At 43.3% G+C, this 21,856-nt stretch overlaps 1 protein-coding gene across 7 annotated transcripts in view; it reads left to right on the plus strand.

Moving 5' to 3' along the window:
• NAV1 (neuron navigator 1) overlaps positions 1-21,856 on the plus strand; it is a 324,330-nt gene that overhangs the window by 262,116 nt on the left and 40,358 nt on the right. For 5 of the 7 annotated variants that reach the window (XM_049858267.1, XM_049858270.1, XM_049858269.1 and 2 more), the window contains 8 exons: positions 4,633-4,771; positions 5,526-5,823; positions 6,613-7,303; positions 8,083-8,526; positions 11,071-11,112; positions 11,820-11,968; positions 13,810-13,980; positions 15,106-15,158. In XM_049858267.1, the coding sequence (XP_049714224.1) occupies positions 4,633-4,771; positions 5,526-5,823; positions 6,613-7,303; positions 8,083-8,526; positions 11,071-11,112; positions 11,820-11,968; positions 13,810-13,980; positions 15,106-15,158 (1,987 nt within the window). The remainder of the gene's footprint in view (positions 1-4,632; positions 4,772-5,525; positions 5,824-6,612; positions 7,304-8,082; positions 8,527-11,070; positions 11,113-11,819; positions 11,969-13,809; positions 13,981-15,105; positions 15,159-21,856) is intronic. The other 2 variants (XM_049858271.1, XM_049858272.1) reach the window with 1 other exon arrangement.

Genomic DNA, 21,856 nt, shown 5'->3' on the forward strand with positions numbered 1-21,856 from the left:
GCTTGAACTGATGACCTTTTGGTTAGCACCCGAGTGCTTAACCATTGCTTCACCAGGGCTGCTTAAGCATGTATTTTCAAATATATATATATATATATTTTTTTTTTTTTTAATTTTTGAGAAATAAAATTGTTCCCTCCAAAGAGATGTTTAACAATTAGGTAATGACAACAAAATTTTCTATTTGTTTAGAATCGACAAAGATTATTTTGCTAGGAAATCTTTAAACCCTCTAGCTGACCTTCTCTGGTAATTTTAGGCATTTACTTTCTCATTATAGGGAACCTGCCTGTGACTTGGGAGGTGTTATAGATTGAATTGTGTCCTCCAAAAAATACGTGTCAACTTAGCTAGGCCATGATTCCCAGTATTGTGTGATTGTCCACCATTTTGTCATCTTGATATCGTTTTCCTATGCCTTGTAAATCCACCTCTATGATGTTAATGAGCCCTGCTGGTGCAGTGGTTAAGAGCTATGGCTGCTAACCCAAAAGGTGGCAATTTGAATCCACCAGCCATTCCTTGGAAACCCTACGGGGCAGTTCTACTCTGTCCTATAGGGTCGCTATGAGTCACAATCAACTCGACAGCAACGGGTTTGGTTTTTTTGGATGATGTTAATGAGGTAGGATTAGTGGCAATTATGTTAATGAGGCAGGATTCAATCTACAAGACTAAGTTGTGTCTTAAGTCAATCTCTTTTGAGACATAAAAGAAGCAAGCAGAGAGACATAGAAACTTCATACCACCAAGAAAGAAGCACAACCTTTGGACCCAGGGTCCCTATGCTGAGACGCTCCTCTACCAGGGGAAGATTGATGACAAGGACCCTCCCCCAGAGCCAAAAGAGAAAGAAAGCCTTCCCATGGAGTTGGCACCCTGAATTGAGACTTCTAGCCTTCTACACTGTGAGAGAATAAATTTATGTTTGTTAAACCCATCCACTTATGGTATTTCTGTTATAGCAGCACTAGATAACTAAGACAGGAGGGAACATCTTTTGCGCAAGAAGGACCTGAACTCTCCCCTTGAGGACAAGCCCTACCTCCTCATTTCAGCATTAGGCTTTCCACAAACATAGGGCAAAGGAAGATTTCTTTTAAATTTGTGGATTGTAGCTGTCCTCTTTTTGCATGGGTCCTTCCATAAGAGCTTTCTCTGTTCCAAAACCTTGATTACCAGTTATTAATCTCATATGGAAGGCTCAGTCCTCTAGGCTTCCTCTGTCTTTGACCTCAGGGAATATGCTGTGAATAGTTTGTTTGTTTGCCTGCCAGAGATCTTATCTTAACCCAGAGGAGGTGATAGGATCGTAAAACCAGCATTGATCTTTACTCCTCAGTATTCTTTCTTAGCAAAATGGAAGGGTATGATATCTTATCTTAGGAGAAATATGAGATTTATTATATATCTCAAATGGGGGAGGAAGAGGCTGACTGTCATTTAATAATGGCTGTATTTCACAGTAATAAAATTTAAATAACTCTGTAGTGTGCTCTAATTGCTATGATTTCTTTGCTCTTTCTCAATGTGTTTGGATAAATCACTACAGAGCAACCAAGCCCAAATGTCCAAACCACCCACTTTCCTAATCCCAGCACATGAATTAGAGGGACGCCAGCTGAAATCTAGGCCAAGCACTTAGATGACTTGTATGTCTGATTTTTGTTCCATAATATAAAATATAAAATAAATCAAAAAGGGAAAACTTTCCAGATACAAGTTAATTCACAATAAACATTTTCAGGCTCTTTAGTCCTTATACACATGCAAAGCTGATAAACCTACTCTGAACAAAAGATACAAGGATTTAGAGATTAATTCCTACAGGCACAAACAGATACTTGTATATAGCTATCTTGCTAAAGCTCTGTGTTCCATTTTAGGCTCTGAGTAAAATCTGAAGAACTTTTCAGGGTCTAGAGGAAGTAATAGAAATTGTGAAAGACTTGGAAAATAGGACCATTGAAGAAAGGTTGTAGGAGACAGAATTTGAGCTTAGAAAATAATGAGTGTGCTGGTGGGGATGTAAAATGGTACAACCACTATGGAAAACCATATGGCGCTTCCTCAAAAAGCTATAAACAGAAATACCATGTGATCCAGCAATTCCATCCCTAGGTACATATTCTAGGGAAATGAGAGCCATCACACGAATAGACGTATGCACACTCATGTTCGTTGTAGCATTATTCACAATAGCAAAAAGACGGGAACAACCTAAGCGCCCATCAGCGGATGAGTGGATAAACTGTGGTTTATACACACAATGGAATACTAAGCAACATTAAAGAATAACGATGAATCTGTGAAACATCTCACAACATACATGAACCTGGAGGATGTTATGCTGAGTGAAATCAGTCCCATCACAAAAAGACAAATATTGTATGAAACCACTATTATTAAAAGTCAAGAAAAGGTTTTCACATAGACAGAAACTTTCTTTGATGGTTATCAGGGATGGAGGGGGGAAGGGAAAACCACTAACTAGAGAGTAGACATGTACTAACGCTGGTAAAGGGAGAGATAATACACAATGTGGGGAAGTTAGCCAACCGTAATCAAGGTAAAGGAAAACATTGAAAGGTATACAAGAGCAAAAGACAAAAGCGGTAAATACTAATACGTATACAATCCTGCAACAACAGTAATAACAAACAATAACATACGACTGGATACATAGGTAGATTTGTAAGCTGAACAATGGTGGGAGGACGTATGGAAGTACACCCTTGTACATATATATATGTTCCTGCTGCAAATATACCCAGGTATGCAGTAGTGTGCACAGGGACACAGTTATGAAAACTTGTTAGCCATAACCATACACCTCCCCTGACTGAGATACTGGGCTTGAGCGCTAGGGACCATAGTTTTGGGAGAACATCTAGGTCAACTGGCATATCATAATCCATATAGACAATGTTCTACATCCTACTTCGGTGAGCAGTGACTGGGATCTTAGAAGCTTATGAGCAGCCATCTAAGATACAACAATTGGTCTCTTCCCATCTGGATCAAAGAAGAATGAAAAAAATCAAAGACTCCAGGAAACAATCAGTCCAAAGGACTAATGGGCCACATGAACCACACCTTCCACTAGCCTGAGACCAGAAGAACTGGATGGTGCCCGGCTACCACTACTGACCACTCTGACCAGGACCACAATAGTGGGTCATGGCCAGAGTGGGAGAGAAATGTAGAACAAAATTCAAACTCCTAAATAAGACCAGACTTACTGGTCTGATAGAGACTAGTGGAACCCCCAGGACTATGGCCTTTTGACACCCTTCAGACTTGGAACTGAAATTACTCCCAGAGATCTCATTAGAGCCGTATAATAGAAAAATAATAATAATAATAATAGACAGGCCTATAAAATGAACAGTAACACCAGTGAGGAATGTATACTTCAGAACAATCAACTGTAAGAGACCTAAAGGGCAGCATTTGTCCTAAAGCAAAATTCAGAAGGACGGTAGGAGCAGGAAAGCTGGGTGAATGGACACGGGGAAACCAGGGAGATAGTGGGGAGAGTGCTGACACATTCAGGGGTTTGCAACCAATGTCACAAAACAAGCTGTGTATAAATTGTTGAAATGGAAACTAATTTGCTCTGTAAATTTTCCCCTAGACAACAATAAAATGTTAATAATAGAGTGTGACTAAAAAGAAAATTGCAACTAGCAAAAAAGGGTAGAAAACAAGGATAGAACAAGAGGAAATTGGTATAAATTGTATAGGAGGCCATTCAGTTTAGATGTTAAGAATAAACTTTATATGAAACCTGTTAAACCCAAAAATGAATTGCCAAAGGAATGTTTTAGAGTCCAAGCTTCAAAGAGATGAAGATGGTATTAAGTTTACTTAGTACACGGACTAAGGTTCTCTGCATAAAGACATACAGATACAGATGTTTAACAACAGTCTCTCCCTGGTACCGCCAATCTGCTATTTCAGGTAGCTGGTAGAGAAACGAAACCACTCAGCATAAACTTGGCACATCTGGTTGGCCACAACACTTCAAGTCTGGTTCATGTACCAGAAGAGTGGTACATGCTGTTTAGAAGCAGGACCTGATCCCAACCTTGAAACTGTTAAATCCAACTAAAGGATTTAGGAAATCCCAGCATAGGGTGAACTGTATAAACAAGAGAGCAATGAGAAATCGTAGGTCTAGGGGATTCTAGAAAAGATAAATCTTTTTCTGGCCATTGTTATCAGGTATGGAAAATTTTAGGAAAGAGAAAAAATGCTCAGAGAACACATCTAAGAATGAACAAAGATATGGTAACGTAAGAATGGCGGCTGCTTACAGGGAGAGGAAATTGGTTTGTAAAAATAGATTGATCCAAAAATTGCCTTGTCTTTATAATATGGCTTTCTGTTAAGGAAATACAACATCTTTTGTCAGAAAAAGACAGAGACTCTTCCTTTTATAAAAGAACACCTCCAAAAATCACGGAACTTTAAGTCACACTTAGATTTACTGGAAAACCCAGGACTAACCTCCAAACCTTTTCCTTTTGGCCAGTCTATATACTGGGATAGAGCCATTCTTTCACCAATATTTATTTCTTGCCTTGGCTTCTGTTTTAACTGCTAACCTTTATCTCTCTTGTTCTACAGCTGGGATGAAAGCAGTTCCATTAGCAGTGGGCTCAGCGATGCCTCAGACAACCTCAGCTCGGAAGAGTTCAATGCCAGCTCCTCACTCAATTCCCTCCCAACGACTCCCACTGCTTCTCGCAGGAACTCTACAATAGTGGTACGTGAGTTTGCAAATACTAAGGTCACCATCTCAAGATGAAACAAAGGACAGAACAGGCAATGCCTGTGTATACACTTGCATATACACAAACACACCCCATGGGATGGGTACCCGTATGCCTGTGGCAAGTTCTTTTAGGGCTAGAAAAAAAAGCTGAAGCTACCCAAGACATTAAACGGCAGTGGTAGTTAACTGGTAGAATTCTCTGGAGACTTGAGTTCGATTCCTGGCCAGTGCACCTCAAGCACAGCCACTACCCGTCTGTCAGTGAAGATGTGTGTTGCTATGATGCTAAACAGGTTTCATTGGAGTTTCCAAACTAATACAGACTAGGAAGAAAGGCCTGAAGATCTACTTCCAAAAAATCAGCCAATGAAAACCCTGTGGATCACAGTGGTCCGATCTCATTGTGCATGGGGTCACCATGAGTTGAGGGCTGACTCAATGGCAGCTAACGACAACCACCCAAGACAGTGGATGTTGTCATAGTGAGTACAGCCTATATTTAGTGCCCACACCAATTTGGAGTGATACTTATTAAGAGCTATTCCAATTGAAGAAGAAAAAGAAACTCAGAAATATATATGATGTCATCTCTCTGGAACCCCAGAAGTACAGGTAGAAATCCTGGATTGACTGAATGCTTTTCGAAGAGCAGGGCCACTAGCAACCAAAGTAAATCCCCTCAACCCCCCATTCGCCCATCCTCAAATGAGCATCTCACTCGACCTTTTTCTCTTCTTCTCCTTAGCTACGCACAGACTCAGAGAAGCGTTCTCTGGCAGAAAGCGGGCTAAACTGGTTTAGTGAATCAGAGGAGAAGGCCCCCAAAAAACTGGAATACGACAGTGGGAGCCTGAAGATGGAACCTGGGACTTCTAAGTGGCGGAGGGAGCGGCCTGAGAGTTGTGATGACTCATCCAAGGTTGGAGAACTGAAAAAGCCCATCAGCCTGGGACACCCTGGTTCCCTGAAGAAGGGAAAGACCCCACCAGTTGCTGTCACATCCCCCATTACTCATACAGCCCAGAGTGCCCTCAAAGTTGCAGGTAAGCCTGGAATAAAAGAAGGGACAAAAGCAAAGACCTATTTTTGTCCCTTCTTTTAGTCATTACAGCAAACATTTGCATAGTGCTTTAATCTTATTTGGTCTTCACAACAGTCCCATGATTTAGGGACGACAGGTGTTACTATCCCTATTTTACAGAGGTAGAAATAGAAACTGGAAAGAGTTAAATGTCTTGGCCAAAATCACACAGCTAGTAAGAGGTAGAGGAGAGGAGAGAGTATGGTATGTTCAGAGACTAGTTTGACCTGCCTTCAACCAATTCCCATTGGTTTCTTTCTTCTCGCTCCCAAGACATTTGGTTGGCATACTTACCTTCACGAGGTACTTGGTTGACATCCCAGGGACCACCTACAAAAATGATAAATGAAATGACTGTAGCATTTGTAGTCCTCCCAAAATTGGCCCCTTGGGTAACTTTTAGCCTTAATCAACATTTCTCTTTAGTCTCTAATTTCCAGTAGATATTTCTATACCCTAGTCCATTTTCTCCCTTTCCTTTTTCTCCCGTCCTTGACCAGTTGTTAGACGCACTTTCTTCTTCATAATCTTTGTGCTCGCCTCGCTATTTTAACCAAAATGAATTATCCTACTCCAGGAGCAGAAAACAAACAAAATACATAAAAATAAAATCCCAGGCACCCCCACCCAAAAGTCTCTCCTCTGGCAAGAAGGAGACTTAGCTTATCTAGTACCTGCATGGTACCTCGAAAAGTCTGCATTCTACCGGCCAAGACATGAACTACTCTTACCTCTTCCTGCTGTCTTGCAGGCAAACCTGAAAGTAAAGCTACAGACAAGGGTAAGCTTGCAGTGAAGAATACTGGGCTACAGCGCTCCTCTTCTGATGCTGGCCGGGATCGCCTGAGCGATGCCAAGAAGCCCCCCTCAGGCATTGCTCGCCCTTCCACTTCAGGATCCTTTGGCTACAAAAAGCCTCCTCCTGCCACAGGCACGGCCACCGTCATGCAGACTGGTGGTTCAGCCACTCTCAGCAAGATCCAGAAGTCCTCAGGCATCCCTGTCAAGCCAGTAAATGGACGCAAGACTAGCTTAGATGTATCCAACAGTGCAGAGCCTGGATTCCTGGCTCCTGGAGCCCGCTCAAACATCCAGTACCGCAGCCTGCCCCGGCCAGCCAAGTCAAGTTCTATGAGTGTGACTGGGCGGGGTGGACCTCGCCCTGTTAGTAGCAGCATTGACCCCAGTCTTCTCAGCACCAAGCAGGGAGGTCTTACACCCTCCAGACTGAAGGAACCTTCCAAGGTACCCAGTGGGCGCACCACTCCAGCCCCTGTCAATCAGACAGATCGGGAAAAGGAGAAGGCCAAAGCCAAGGCTGTGGCCTTGGACTCGGACGGCATCTCCCTAAAGAGCATCGGCTCCCCAGAAAGTACTCCCAAGAACCAAGCAAGTCACCCCCCAGCCACCAAGTTGGCAGAGCTACCACCAACTCCTCTCAGGTACCCAAACTGGGCAGCTTCCTCCTTGTCTGTCTGCTCTGTCATGCTTTTACATATCCCTGCACTCCCTGGACTAGGCAGGGCATGGCCTGTCCACTCTTGTCTTCAGTCTCTTCCCCCTATGCCAACATCCTTCTCCCTTTTTCAAAATTATATTCAAAACCCACCTCTTTCGTACTATTCCTTGGTCACCTTTAACCTGCTTTCACCATGTGTATAGGTAGTTTTACTACGCCCATATGTATATAAATTCACTTGTTCTCCCATGTGCATGTGCTGTCTCCCTTATTAGACTAAAGGTGCCCCAAGGCAGGTACAGATAGTCCCTGACTTATGACCATGGGGTTCGGTTCCAATGACTGTCGTATGTCGGTTCCGACACAAGTCGAATACCTTATTTTTTTATCTTTTAGTTTTCATAATTATTGTCTTTTATTATTAGTATCTTTATAAATCCCATCTTTGTTTTGGGGGCAATAACTTATAGTGACATCAGCAAATTCTACGCTGCAACAGCATGTGTAGTACATATTACTAATGATAAGATGTACAAAAACAAAAAAGGACGGTCGTAGTACGGTTCATTGTAACTCAAATACGTCGTAAGTCGGGACTACCTGTATTGGATTTTCTTCCAGCGTTCTTCATAACAGCCTCTGTACTTAGCAAGTACTCAGAAAACAAGAAAATTGGACTAGGGTTTCTCTAAGGGCCTATCTACCTCCGGCTTCTGTGGTTATGTGATTCTAAATATCTTGTTTTGTCTTGACTTCTCTCAGGGCCACAGCTAAGAGCTTTGTCAAGCCACCTTCACTAGCCAATCTAGATAAGGTCAACTCCAACAGCCTGGATCTACCATCCTCCAGTGATGCCCACACTTCGAAGGTCCCAGATCTGCATACTGCAAGCTCAGCAACTGGGACCCCTCTCCCTTCTTGTTTCACCCCCAGTCCAGCACCCATCCTCAATATTAACTCAGCCAGCTTCTCCCAGGGCCTGGAGCTAATGAGTGGTTTCAGTGTCCCAAAGGAGACCCGCATGTATCCCAAACTCTCAGGCCTGCACAGGAGCATGGAGTCCCTCCAGATGCCAATGAGCCTGCCCAGTGCCTTTCCCAGCAGTGCTCCCATCCCCACCCCACCTGCTCCCGCTGCTGCACCCCCAGAGGAGGAGACAGAAGAGCTGACCTGGAGTGGAAGCCCCAGAACTGGGCAGCTGGACAGGTAAGTGGATAGAGACAGGGCTCTCTGAGCCTGTCCCACCAAACCCACTGAGTCAATTCCAACTGATAGCAACCCTTTAGGACAGAGTAGAACTGCCAGCCTTTCGGTTAATAGCCAAGCGCTTAACCACTGCACCACCAGGGCTCCTTCCCATTAATAATACTATCCTATATTTGTATGCCACATTGTGACTTTCGAAGAATTTTCACATATGAGAGAAAAAATAGGGACAACGCTAGTAGCCCTAATACATGGCATAAACAGTATAACAATGCACAAACACCAGAAGAGAAACTAGATAACTGGGAGCTCCTAAAACTCAAACACCTATGCTCATCCAAAGACTTCACCAAAAGAGTAAAAAGGTTACCTTCAGACTGGGAAAAAGAATTTAGCTCTGACGTTTCCAATCAGCGCCTGATCTCTAAAATCTACATGATACTGTAAAAACTCAACTACAAAAAGACAAATAACCCAGTTAAAAAACGGGCAAAGGATATGAACAGGTACTTTACTAAAGAAGATATTCAGGTAGCTAACAGATACATGAGGAAATGCTCACGATCCTTAGCCATTAGAGAAATGCAAATCAAAACTACCATCAGATTCCATCTCACTCCAACAAGGTTGATGTTAATCCAAAAAACACAAAATAGTAAATGTTAGAGAGGTTGTGGAGAGACTGGAACACTTAAACACTGCTGGTAGGAATGTAAAATGGTACAACCACTTTGGTAATCGATTTGGCGCTTCCTTAAAAAGAAATACGATCCAGCAATCCCAATCTTTGGGATATATCCTAGAGAAATAAGAGCCTGTACATGAACAGATATATGCACACCCATGTTCATTGCAGCATTGTTTACAATAGCAAAAAGATGGAAGCAACTAAGGTGCCCATTAACAGATGAATGGATAAATAAATTATGGTATATTCACCCAGTGGAATACTACACCTCGATAAAGAACTTTGATGAATCTGTGAAACATTTCATAACATGGAGGGATCTGGAAGGCATTATGCTGAGTGAAATTCGTCAGTTGCAAAAGGACAAATATTGTATGAGACCACTATTATAAGAACTCAAGAAATAGTTTAAACAGAGAGGAAAATACTCTTTGATGGTTACGAGAGTGGGGAGGAAGGGAGGGAGAGGGGTATTCACTAATTAGATAGTAGACAAGAACGATTTTAGGTGAAGGGAAAGACTACACACAATACAGGAGAGGTCAGCACAACTGGACTAAACCAAAAGCAAAGAAGTTCCTGAATAAACCAAACGCTTCAAAGGCCAGCGTAGCAGGGGTGGGGGGTTGGGGACCATGGTTTCAGGGGACATCTAGATCAATTGGCATAATAAAATCTGTTAAGAAAACATTCTGTATCCCACTTTGGAGAGTGGCATCTGGGGTCTTAAACACTAGCAAGCAGCCATCTAAGATGTATCAATTGGTCTCAACCCACCTGGAGCAAAGGAGAATGAAGAACACCAAAGACACAAGGTAATTATGAGCCCAAGAGACAGAAAGGGCCACATAAACCAGATACCAGGAAAACTAGATGGTGCCCAGCTACGACCGATGACTGCCCTGACAGGGAACACAACAGAGAACCCCTGAGGGAACAGGAGAGCAGTGGGATGCAGACCTCAAATTCTCGTAAAAAGACCAGACTTAATGGTATGACTGAGACTAGAAGGACCCTGGAGGTCGTGGTCCCAGACCGTCTGTTAGCCCAAGACAGGAACCATTCCCAAAGCCAACTCTTCAGACAGGGATTGGACTGGACTATGGGGTAGAAAATGATACTGGGGAGGAGTGAGCTTCTTGGCTCAAGTAGACACATGAGACTATGTGGGCAGCTCCTGTCGGGAGGGGAGATGAGAGGGCAGAGGGGGACAGAAGCTGGCTGAATGGACACGAAAATAGAGTGGAGAGAAGGAGTGTGCTGTCTCATGGGGGGGTAGCAATTAGGAGTGTATAGCAAGATGTATATAAATTTTTGTATGAGAGACTGACTTGATTTCTAAACTTTCACTTAAAGCACAATAAAAAGTAAAAAAAAAAAATTCACGTATTTAGTCATTTCATTTGCTTCACAGTAACTTCATGAGATAGGTAGGACAGGTTGTTTTTCGTTGTTGTCTTGCTCTTTCGGTTATTCCCCGTAGGGAAACCAGTGCACAAAGAAATTAAATGAGCTACCCAAGGTCTTATAATTACCTTGGAATCTAAGGCTTTCAATTCCTGTTCCAAAATCATTTCTATTATACCACACCTTTTTTTCCACTCATGAGAAAGGATCTTTTAACTAGCTAGCCACACCCCAAGTCCTACACAGAGAAAAACATGTACCATTTCAGATAAATTTCCCAGGTTGTGAGCCAGGAGGCAGGCTGTGCTGTCTTCTCATTTGTTTATAGAGGTCAAGGGGCTGACAGTTTGATGTCCTGTGTCCGGGATCTGCATCCCTGAACACTATGGTCCCAAACTCTGGTTTCTACGATGAACTCACATGATTCTCTCTCTTTTTTAATCTCCCAGTAATCAGCGGGATCGGAACACCCTTCCCAAGAAAGGGCTCAGGTACTGTTAAATGTTTTTTTTCTTTCCTATACCAGAGGTCCTTGTCTGTATGAAAAGTCATAACTTGGTCTCTCCCAGGCCCCCAGTCATTGGTACGTGGTCTTATATAAACACCTCCAAATACCCTGCCAAAGCTTAGTATTACGTGTGAGTCAACCTTATAGCAAGGGTTCTTTCTTGTGCGAGGGGAGGAACAAGTTTGCACATGGGAATCACACTTACTTGTATCAGCATGTTATCCCAATCCTGGCTGAATTTCATCTCTGTAATTTTCCTCCCTCACAGTCTAAGGGAGAACAGACTGCCTCTGGGATCACTCAAACGGGCCAGGGACAGGACAAAGCTGGTTTTCCGCCATTACAACAGACTTGAGTTGTGCTGTTAGATGACTCCTTCTACCTAACGGTCCACATATGGGGTCATAAAACTCTGTTCTGAGCTTCAGGGAAAAAGTTCCAGTGCTTCCTCCATCATTTCTGTTCTCACCTCAGGAATCTCATGCTAGTCCTTCAGCACCCTCTTGATGGTCTGGGAGAGGATGCTGAGCCTTTTTACTCCCTTCATGGACAGTTCCCCTCTGCTCCCTCTTTCCCTTGTCCTGCTTGCAGAATTTCTCAGCTCTGGCCTAGCTCAGACATCCTCTACACTAAACAGACCCCTAATATCATGTAGTTGCCCAGACAGAGTTCTTCTGCTGCCTCCTACAGGTACCAGCTTCAGTCCCAGGAGGAGACCAAGGAAAGGCGACACTCCCATACCATCGGTGGGCTGCCCGAATCAGACGACCAGGCAGAACTGCCTTCTCCACCTGCACTCCCCATGTCCTTGAGTGCCAAAGGCCAGCTTACCAACATAGGTCAGTGTTTTCAGTCACTCGCTGTGGCATGGGATGAAGCAGGGTCACCCTGCAGGGTGAGGCAAGGCAGCTGGGCTTTGGATTTCATCTCGTATTTGACTCATATTATATTGGGTTGCTTCATGGCACCTGAGTCTATTCATCCAAAATAAGATTGAAGGCAGAGTGCTCCAAGATCCTAAACTGGAAAGCTGCCCCTGGACACAAGTTGTTTTTAGTCTTCCATATGGGGCTGGTAGCATCAGAAAGTCTGCATGGAAAAGCCATAAACTGAGGCCTGGAGATCAAACATTGCCAGCAAGGAGCCCCACACCCAATGCTGCCAGGACCAGCTGGTGAAAGGGCATTTCTGAAATGCTGGGCTGGTGGGGAGGAAGGAGGAAAAGGTCGTTGATCACAAAGGATGGGGTCTATACCTTTAAAGTCAAAAACGTCCAGATTTCCTAACTGCTCTGGCTGAGCCAGGGCCATCCTAGCCTGAGACATGTCCTGGCCGCACCTTTTCTAAAGCCTAAGGAGAAGGGAGAGCTAGGAAAGAAGGAAGTGGCTCCATGATTCAGAGAGAGGGAAGGGAAGAAGCTCGGGTAGAGGGCCTGGCCCTAGCACAGAAGCATAGCAGCCCTGATTCCAGGAAGCAGTGTGTCATGGCTGGCCTGACACTCCCGTTAGGACAGTGCCTGGGTAGGCCTGGTGTCTGCTTGGTGCATGTCTCTGTACTCATCTTTTTGAGCTGAGAGAAGGAGAGCAGTAAGGAAAGCCAAGTACATGAGGACACTCCTGTGTGATGACTGTGGGGAATTTAAGGAAAGACTAGGAATCAGGATCATTTTGCCTAGAGAAGGGAACGATACTTAGGGAGAGGCCACCTGGTCTCTGAAGGGTTATTAAATGGACGACATGGCCAGCTCGTTCTCCATCTCCACTAGGGCCAAACCAGAGGAAATGCATTTACACCGCAGGATGAGGGACGGGACTAAACACCTTACTGATGTGAAAAGGGATGAGAGACAGGTGTTATGAAATCATCTTCTGCATAGGTCTTTATGAATGGACTAGGCAGCCATCTGCCTGTATGGAGGCAAAGGAATAGACAAGGTGGTTCCATATGGGTGTCAACTTTGAAAGGCTATAATCCCAGCAAGGAGCAAAGGCAAGGGTTTTCAAGGTCCACAGGGATGCAGATGAGCCCAGCTTCAAAGCAGATCCCACAAGCTTTACCTGACATTTTCACCTGCTCTGTCTGTCTGACCTACTAACCGGGGAGTGCTGGGCAAAGACAGACAGATTTCTGGATGCTTTAGAACTGAGTTAGGAACCTAGAAAGCCACAAAGCCACTGCCCATTGGATTTTATAGCCTAGCCCCTTCTCAAACTGGTTCTTTATCATCATTCAGATCTCAGTCTTGGTCTGAATTCTGAGTCCTCCAAGCTGCCAGTTGCATTTTAGAGAACCACAGCATCCCATTTGCATTGGCACATCCATGTGATGTGAACGTTTCATAAAAGCTGCGAGGCCCCCATCCTAACCTTCAAAACCAACAACTCTAGGGCAGGCAGGGCCGAGGAAAGTTCTTTAAGATAGGAAGCCCCCTTCACCCTTTATTCCAGATAGCAGAATCTTTCTCCACTAGGGCTTGATCTCCCAGGAGGGACCCCGCTCCTAACCACCAGCTGCTTGCACACTCCCACTGCCCCGCCTGCCCCTTCCTCTCCTGCCCTCTCGCCTTTTGCCTCTCATGCTCCTGGTGCTGCATTCCCCAAGGGACCAGAGAGCTGATGACCCTGCCTCTTCTCCTGCCTTCCCCCACCCTCTCCTGTCCCCCTTCCCTCTGTCCTTCCAGTGAGTCCCACTGCGGCTACCACGCCAAGAATCACCCGCTCCAACAGCATCCCCACCCACGAGGCGGCCTTCGAGCTGTACAGCGGCTCCCAAATGGGGAGCACCCTGTCCCTGGCCGAGAGACCCAAGGGAATGATTCGGTCAGGATCCTTCCGAGACCCCACGGACGATGGTGAGACTTCATGCCAGCGCGGTTCACGCTCATTCCAGCTCTGCTGGGTCCCCTCACCCACCACCACCTCCACTACCACCACTACCACCACCACACACACATATATGATTCACAGAACATCCAGTTGGGGCCATTTCAGTTCTTTCTTCCCATCCCTTTGAAGGGTCTGGGGGCCCAGAAACCTTGGGTGGCACTGTCTAGTCCTGGTGCTTTGGGATGGAGCGTTTATCATTGGGGCTGGGGGAGGGAAGTTAAGCATGGAAGGGTTAAATGGTACCCATCAGAGTACTCTGAAAACCATAGCTCCCATTCTCCTCATTCTAGCCGTAGTCTTTCCTCCCCACAGTCTCTCAGAATATATGAAAAGATAAAAGGACATAATGGTAGCTCTTAAATCCTTTAAATCTTTGCAGAAAACTAGGCATCTCATTCCTCTTTCAAGAATGTTCCAGAAATTAGCTTCAGGGAGGACCATCTGGTTGTTGGTGGTGATCTGAGTGTAATGTTGGTCAGAGCCTAGAAGATCAGGCTTTATGGTAGACTAGACATCCTGTTATTATCTTTAGGACAGTCAGTCTAGGAGGCATTCCTTGCAGGTGTTCTTTCAGTAGGGCCCTGTGGAGTAATCAGAATGAATATTCCTCAGTTAAGGTTTTGTTTTTTTTTTTTTCATCTGAATGATCCTCAGGATCCTAGGCCAGTTCCCAAGTGCTGAGAAGAAGAGGCACAGGCAGAAATGTAGTACTTGTTCCGAACAGCTCTGATGAGAAACTCCCCTCCTGCAGCTAAAGTACTGTCCTGATTGGAAAGATGACGCCTTATCCATGAAAATCTCCTTTCCCTTTCCTTTAAGTCCTTGTGTCCCTTGGAGCAGGCTGAGCAAGGGACCACCATTCCCAGGCTGCCAGAGAATGTAGACTGAGAGAGGAGACTGTCTCTACTCGGAACCTTGTCTCCTTAGCAGATACCTGCTTTGGGCTGTTGTGATACTGATTGGGTCCCCTGTTCTATTCTTTCTGTTTGCTCCTCCAGAATCAGAATCCCAACTCCTGCCTTAGGGCTGGTCTCAGGAACCCCTTGTCCTGGAGCCCTCTGTTAACTCTTTGTGTTCTGCTTCTCTTTCAGTTCATGGCTCAGTGCTGTCCCTGGCCTCCAGTGCCTCCTCCACTTACTCCTCAGTAAGAGCATTCACTTCTCTGCCTCCCTCACCCCCTCTCCCCGCCATTCTATCTCTTCGTTGAAGCTCCTTTGGTTGGGTAACTGGGTAGGGGCTGGAGGGAGGTGGGCACTGCTCTCTCTTCACTGTGCCTATAGAGCTGGGGTAAGGGTGGGGGAAAACATCTAGAGTTTCCAGCACTCAGTTGGATGATTCAGTTCCTCAGTGGTCTTCCTGGCCTCAGCACCAACTCCTGAGCGATTCTCGTGGTTTTTTGTTCCCCTCCCTTGAAAAATGGAGACTCCCCTGTTATAGAGCCCTTTCCGTACCATGGTAAGTGGGGAGCATTTATGGCAAGGTGAGATGGGGGGGTTCCTCGGTCTCTGGAATTTTAATAATTACAGAATTTATTAAGTGTTGAATGTGGGACAGCAGGCACTACATTGGCTATTAGGTATTATCTGATTCTGAGATTTGTTCTTCCCCTAATTCTTTACTCCTTTAAATTGCTGGCAGTAAGGATTACTCTTTAGAACAACCAAATATTCATTTTCTAGCCTTCTTGGCAATTAAAAAATTGACTGGATATAAGCTCCTGAAAAATCTTTTATTTAAACTCTAGTAAAAAAAAAAAAAAACTCTAGTGTAGGGTCTAAAAGGTGTCCTGGAGGCACAGTGGTTAAGTGCTCAGCTGCTAACCAAAAGGTCTGTGGTTCAAACCCCCCAACTGCTTACGGAAGAAAAATGTGGTAGTCTGCTTCCATAAAGATTACAGCCTTAGAAGATGGTGGCATAAACAAACTATCATTCCGACCCTTCCCCCAAAATACAACAAGGAAACGGGGCTCGGCTTTGAGGGACTCTGAACTAGGGAGCAGAGGAAAGCAGTGGGGAACTGCAGACAGGCAAGAATCAACAAATCAATAAGTTGAATATGGTAGGAAAATCTTCCCCCACCATCCCTGCCCCTCCCCCAGCCATGCGGGCTGACAGCTGCTGTGAACTGGGATAGTAGCCCCAGAAGGAGACCTGCTTCCCTAACCATCACAGCCCCTGCCTGTACAAAGAGACAAGACCCCAAGCTTCTGCCCTAAAATCAACCAGGGAGACCTCCCCAGAGGTCCCTTTGGAGTGTGCCAGCACCTTCCCCACCCAGACACTATCGCTTGTAATCCTACTGCAAATTTGCTACAGAAGGCTGATGCAGTGGAGTCTGCTCTCATAATCAACACTCTGTCTACCTCCCTGCATACCCCATAGCTCAGGCCTCTGAAACCAATAGGATGGACCTCCCAGCGAGTCAGTTGTGGCCTGTCTGCTCCCCCTTTCAGTCAGTGCTGAGGATTGCTCACTGAGGCTGCTGTGTCTCAAGAAGCTGGCATCTTTAGTTGAGGTTACACCCACAGCCAGCATACTCCAGCAGAGGCCTTGATAGCAACAAGGCACACCTCCCCAGAGGTCCATTTGGAGTGTGCCAGTACCTCCCAGACCCAGACACTGTCAGCTGTAAGCCTACTGTGAATTGTTACAGAAGGCCTGTACAGTGGAGTCTGCTCCCATAATAAACACTATACTACCGGCTTCCCTGCGCACCCCATAGCTCAGACCTCTGAAACCAACAGGACAGACCTCCCTGGGATCAGTTTGGATTTGTCTGCTCCCCCTTACAGTCAACACTGAGGACTGCTGACTGAGGCTGCTGTGTGCTAGGAACCAGGAATCTTGAGTGGAGGCTACACCCACAGCCAACATAGTACAGGGCAGACTCAGAGAGCAACAAGGCAGACCTCCTGGGGGTCCATTTGGAGTGTGACTATACCTCCTCCAACCAGTAGCTGTCAGCTGTTGTACTGATTAGAACTCCTGCAGAAAGTTCCCTACAGTGCAGTCAGGAGGTGGGCTGCTTAAGTGGAGACTGCTCCTCCAGCTACCACAGGGCCACTGGGGCCCTTAAACCAAAAAGACAGATCTCTTGGAGGTCCTTCTGGAGAATGCCAACTTCTCCTCCTCCTGAAACAGAAGAAAGTCTCTCTGTGCTTCGCCTGAATGCCAGCTCAGCTATAAGCAGTCTCCACGGAGCAGGGAAGGAAACTTCAGGCAAAACCTGAGGGCAACACCCAGCCCCCAAGAGGGCTTACTGACTGTGGGTTTTCTGAGTAAAAATGTGACTGCAGAAACAGAAGGGAAGGGAGTAATAACCAGAGAGAGAGGCCTGTGCCCCCTGGTGGACAGATTGATTAGTACACAATAACTTGCCTGAGTGGTGGCGCCCACTGGTGGACAGACTGACCACAGTGTTTTCTCTGGTATGTTTGGGAGAGACTGAAAGTTGAAAAACAAGATCTGGAACTTTCGAATCCCAGCTAAACCAAGAAGGGAGAAGGAGCTATCACAGAGAGGGAGAAGAAAGAGTAAGCAACTACCTAAGAGTTTCTTGCAGAAAGTAGTGTGAGCAAAAACACCAAATATTGGGGAAAACTGCAAAAGTTAACACCAAAAATTCCAGTGCTCCAATAAAAAAATCACAAGACACACAATGAACAGAGAAACAATGGCCCACATAAGTGAACATGACAAAGAGAGTTAATGTGTGTCTAGGAATGACCAAATAATGAAAAAAATGGAAGAATATAATACAAGAACATTAAATTATAATTAAAGAACTAAGGGAAAACAGACAAAGAGCTAAAAAAAATAAGGAAAACAATGCAAGAATAAAATGAGGATTTAAAAAAAGAGATATTGCAACTGAAACGGACAATAACTGAAATGAGTAACACAACAGAAGGACTTACTAACAGATTTAATCAGGCAAAAGAAAGAATCAGCAAATTGGAGGACATGATAGTTAAAATTACAGACACTGAAAAGCAACAAGAACGGAGGCTGAAGAAGGCTGAGCACAATTTAATGGAATTATGGGACAAGAGACCTAATATACGCATCATGGGAATTCCAAAAGGAGAGGAGAGAGAGAAAGGGACAGAGAGAACACTTAAAGAAATAATGACAGAAAATTTCCCCAATCCAACGAAGGGCATGAATCCACAGCTTCAAGAAGCTTAAAGAACCCCAAGTAGGATAAATCCAAAGGGATCTGCACCAAGACACATCATAGTTGGGCTCTCAAAAACTAAAGACAGAGAATTCTGTAAGCAGTGAGAGGGAAGCAGGCACATACAAAGGATCTCCCAGTAAGATTAAGTGCCAGTTTTTCCTCCGAAACATTGAAAGTCAGAAGGCAATGGAATGATATATTTAAACCGCTAAAAGAAAAACAAAACAAAACTGTCTGCTGTCCTTCAAGGATGAGGGCGAAATTAAAACATTCCCAGACAAACAGAAGCTGAGAGGGTTCATATCCACCAGAATGGCCCTACAGAAAACACTAATGGAAGTTCTTTAGATGGAAGGGAAAAGACACCAGAAAGTGATTCAAAGCTGTGCATAAAAAGAAAGATCCCTGATAAAGGGAAATGCATGGACAAGTATAATGGGCTAGTAGTACAGTATTCATGCTTGATAATTCAAAATGTTTTGTCCTTCATGTTTTTTAATAACAACTATATAAGAGGCAAGGATAAAATTATGTTGCAGGGCACATGAAATATTAAGATGTAATTAGTGATAACAACAATGAAAAGAGGGGGAGAGGAACAGTATATAGAATTTCTTGTATGTTACTGAAGTTAAGTTGGTACTACATTACCCTAAAATGTTATAAATGCAAGCTCTTAAATGTAATAGTCATGGTAACCACAAAGAAAACATATAAAAAAATACACAAAAGGAAAAAAGAAGGGAACCAAAAAGGCTTACTACAATAAACCAACAAAACACAAAAGCAAGTAATACTAAAGGACAAAGACAAAGAAGGCTTAAGACACACAAAAAAAAAAAAAAAAAATGGCAGAATTTAGTCATTTCTTATCAGTAGTTACAGGGAATGTAAATGGACTAAATGCTCCAATCAAAAGGCAGAGAGTAGCAGAATGGATTAAAAAAAAAAAATGATCCAACTACATGTTGCTTACAAAAGACTCACCTTAAACCCAAGGACACAAATAGGTTGAAAGTGAAAAAAGTATTCCATGCAAATAATAACCAGAAGAGAGCTGGGGTGGCAATCTTAATATCATACAAAGTAGACTTTAAGACAAAATCTTTCAGAAGAGATAAAGATAGACATTATATAGTGATAAAAGAGTCAATTGAGAATATTTAACAATCACAAATATATTTACACCCAACATGGGGGCACCTAAATATATAAAGCAAACACTGATAGGATTGAAGGGAGAAATAGTATTACAATAATAGTTGTATACTTCAATACACCACTTTCAATATTGGACAGAACATCCAGAAAGAAGATCAACAAGGAAACAGAGGACCTGAATGACACTATAAACCAACTAGACTTAACAGACATATACAGAACATTCTACCCAAAAACAGCACAAGGTACATTCTACTCTAGTGCACATGGGTCATTTTCCAGGATAAACCACATTCTAGGTCACAAAGCAAGTCTTGGTAAATTTAAAAAGATTGAAATCATACAAAGTATTTTCTCTGACCACAATGGAGTAAAGCTAGAAATCAATAACAGAAAAAAACCTGGAAAAGACACAAATACATGGAAATTAAAACACGCTGTTAAACTACCAGTGGGTCAAGGAAGAACTCAAAAGACAAATCACAAATTTCTTAGAATCAAATGAAAATAAAAGGAACATACCAAAACTTATAGGATGCAGTGAAGGCAGTACTCAGAGGGAAACTTTTAAATAAATATCTCCATAAAAAAGAAAAAGATCTCAAATTAACAGCCTAACTCGACAACTCCAGGAACAAGAAAAAGAAGAGGAAACTAAGACTAAACCTACCAGAAGAAAAGAAATAACAAAGATCAGAGAAGAAATAAAGTCAAAAACAGAAAAGCAATAGAGAGAATCAATAAAACCAGAAGTTAGTTTTTTTTTTTTAAAGATCAATAAAATTGACAAACCTTTAGCTAGACTGACAATGAAAAGATGCAAATAACCAAAATAAAAAATGAAAGAGGGGACATTACAACTGACACTGTAGAAATAAAGAGAATTATGACAATATTATGAACAACTGTATGGCAACAAACTGGGTAACCTAGATGAAATGGACAAATTCTTGGAAGTACATAACCTACCCAAACGGACTCAAGAGGAAATAGAAAGTCTCAGTAGACTCATAACAAGTGAAGAGATCAAATCAGTGATCAAAAAGCTCCCAATCCCTACCCCCCCCAAAAAAAAATCCTGGACCAGATGGCTGCACTGGGGAATCCTACCAAACATTTAGAGAAGAATTGGCACCAACCCTGTTTAAACTCTTCCAAAAGATAAAGAAGCAAGAAAAGAAAACTACAGGCCAAATCTCTTATGAATATAGATGCAAAAATACTTAACAGAATACTAGTGAAGACAATCCAATAGCATATTAAAAGAGTCATACACCATGACCAAGCAGGATTTATTCCAGGAATGCAAGGGTGGTTCAGCATTAGAAAATCAACCAACGTAGTACACCACATCAACAGAACATATAAAAAGAACCACGTGATCATTTCTATGGATGCAGAAACAGCATTTGATAAAGTCCAACAACTTTCTTGATGAAAACCCCAAAGAAGATTGGAATAGAAGGGAAATTCCTTAGTATGATTCAGGGCGTATATGAAAAGCCAACAGCCAACATTATACTTAATGGAGAAAGACTGAGAGCTTTCCCCTTCAAACTGGGTACAAACAAGGGTGCCCACTCTCACCACTTCTATTCAATATTGTATGAGAAGTCCTAGCCAGAACAATAAGACGAGAAAAAGAAATAAAAGGTATTCATATTGGAAAAGAAGAAGTAAAATTATCTGTATTCATGGATGAAATGATCCTATATATAGAAAATCCTAAAGAACCCACAAGGAAACTTATAGAACTAATAGAGGAATTTAGCAAAGTTACAGGGTACAAGGTCAACAAACAAAACTCAATTGGATTTCTACACACCAGCAATGAAAAATCTGAAAGGAAAATTAGGGAAACAATTCCATTTACAATAGCATCTAAGAGAATAAAATACCTAGGAATAAATCTAACCAGGGACATAAAGGACTTATACAATGAAAATTATAAAACACTGCTGAAAGAGATTAAAGAAGACTTAAGTAAATGGAAAGATGTTCCATGTTCATGGATTGGAAGACTTAATATTGTTACCCAAAGTGATCTATAGATTCACTGTGATCCCAATCAAAATTCCAATGGCCTTCTTTACAGATATAGGAAAACCAACCCTCAAGTTCATAAGGAATGGCAAAAAAAATTTTTTTTAAACATACTATATATTTTTTTTTTTATACAGCTACGGAGCCCTGGTGGTACAGTGGTTAAGACCTTGGCTGCTAACCAAAAGGTCAGCAGTTCTACTTCACCAGTCATTCCTTGGAAACCCTACGGGGCAGTTCCACTCTGTCCTGTAGGGTCACTGTAAGTCAGAATTGACTCGACGGCAGCGGGCTTGGGGTTTTTTTTTTTTTTGGATTTTATACAGCTACAGTAACCACACTGTAAGTGGGTTTTTTACAGTAATCACAACAGCCTGGTACTGGTATAACAATAGACACGTAAACCAATGGATAGAATTGAAAGTCCTGAAATTAACCCACACATGTCTGGTCAACTG

This window comes from Elephas maximus, chromosome 18, assembly GCF_024166365.1.
Source record: "Elephas maximus indicus isolate mEleMax1 chromosome 18, mEleMax1 primary haplotype, whole genome shotgun sequence".
In the NCBI taxonomy this organism is placed as follows: Eukaryota; Metazoa; Chordata; class Mammalia; order Proboscidea; family Elephantidae; genus Elephas; species Elephas maximus.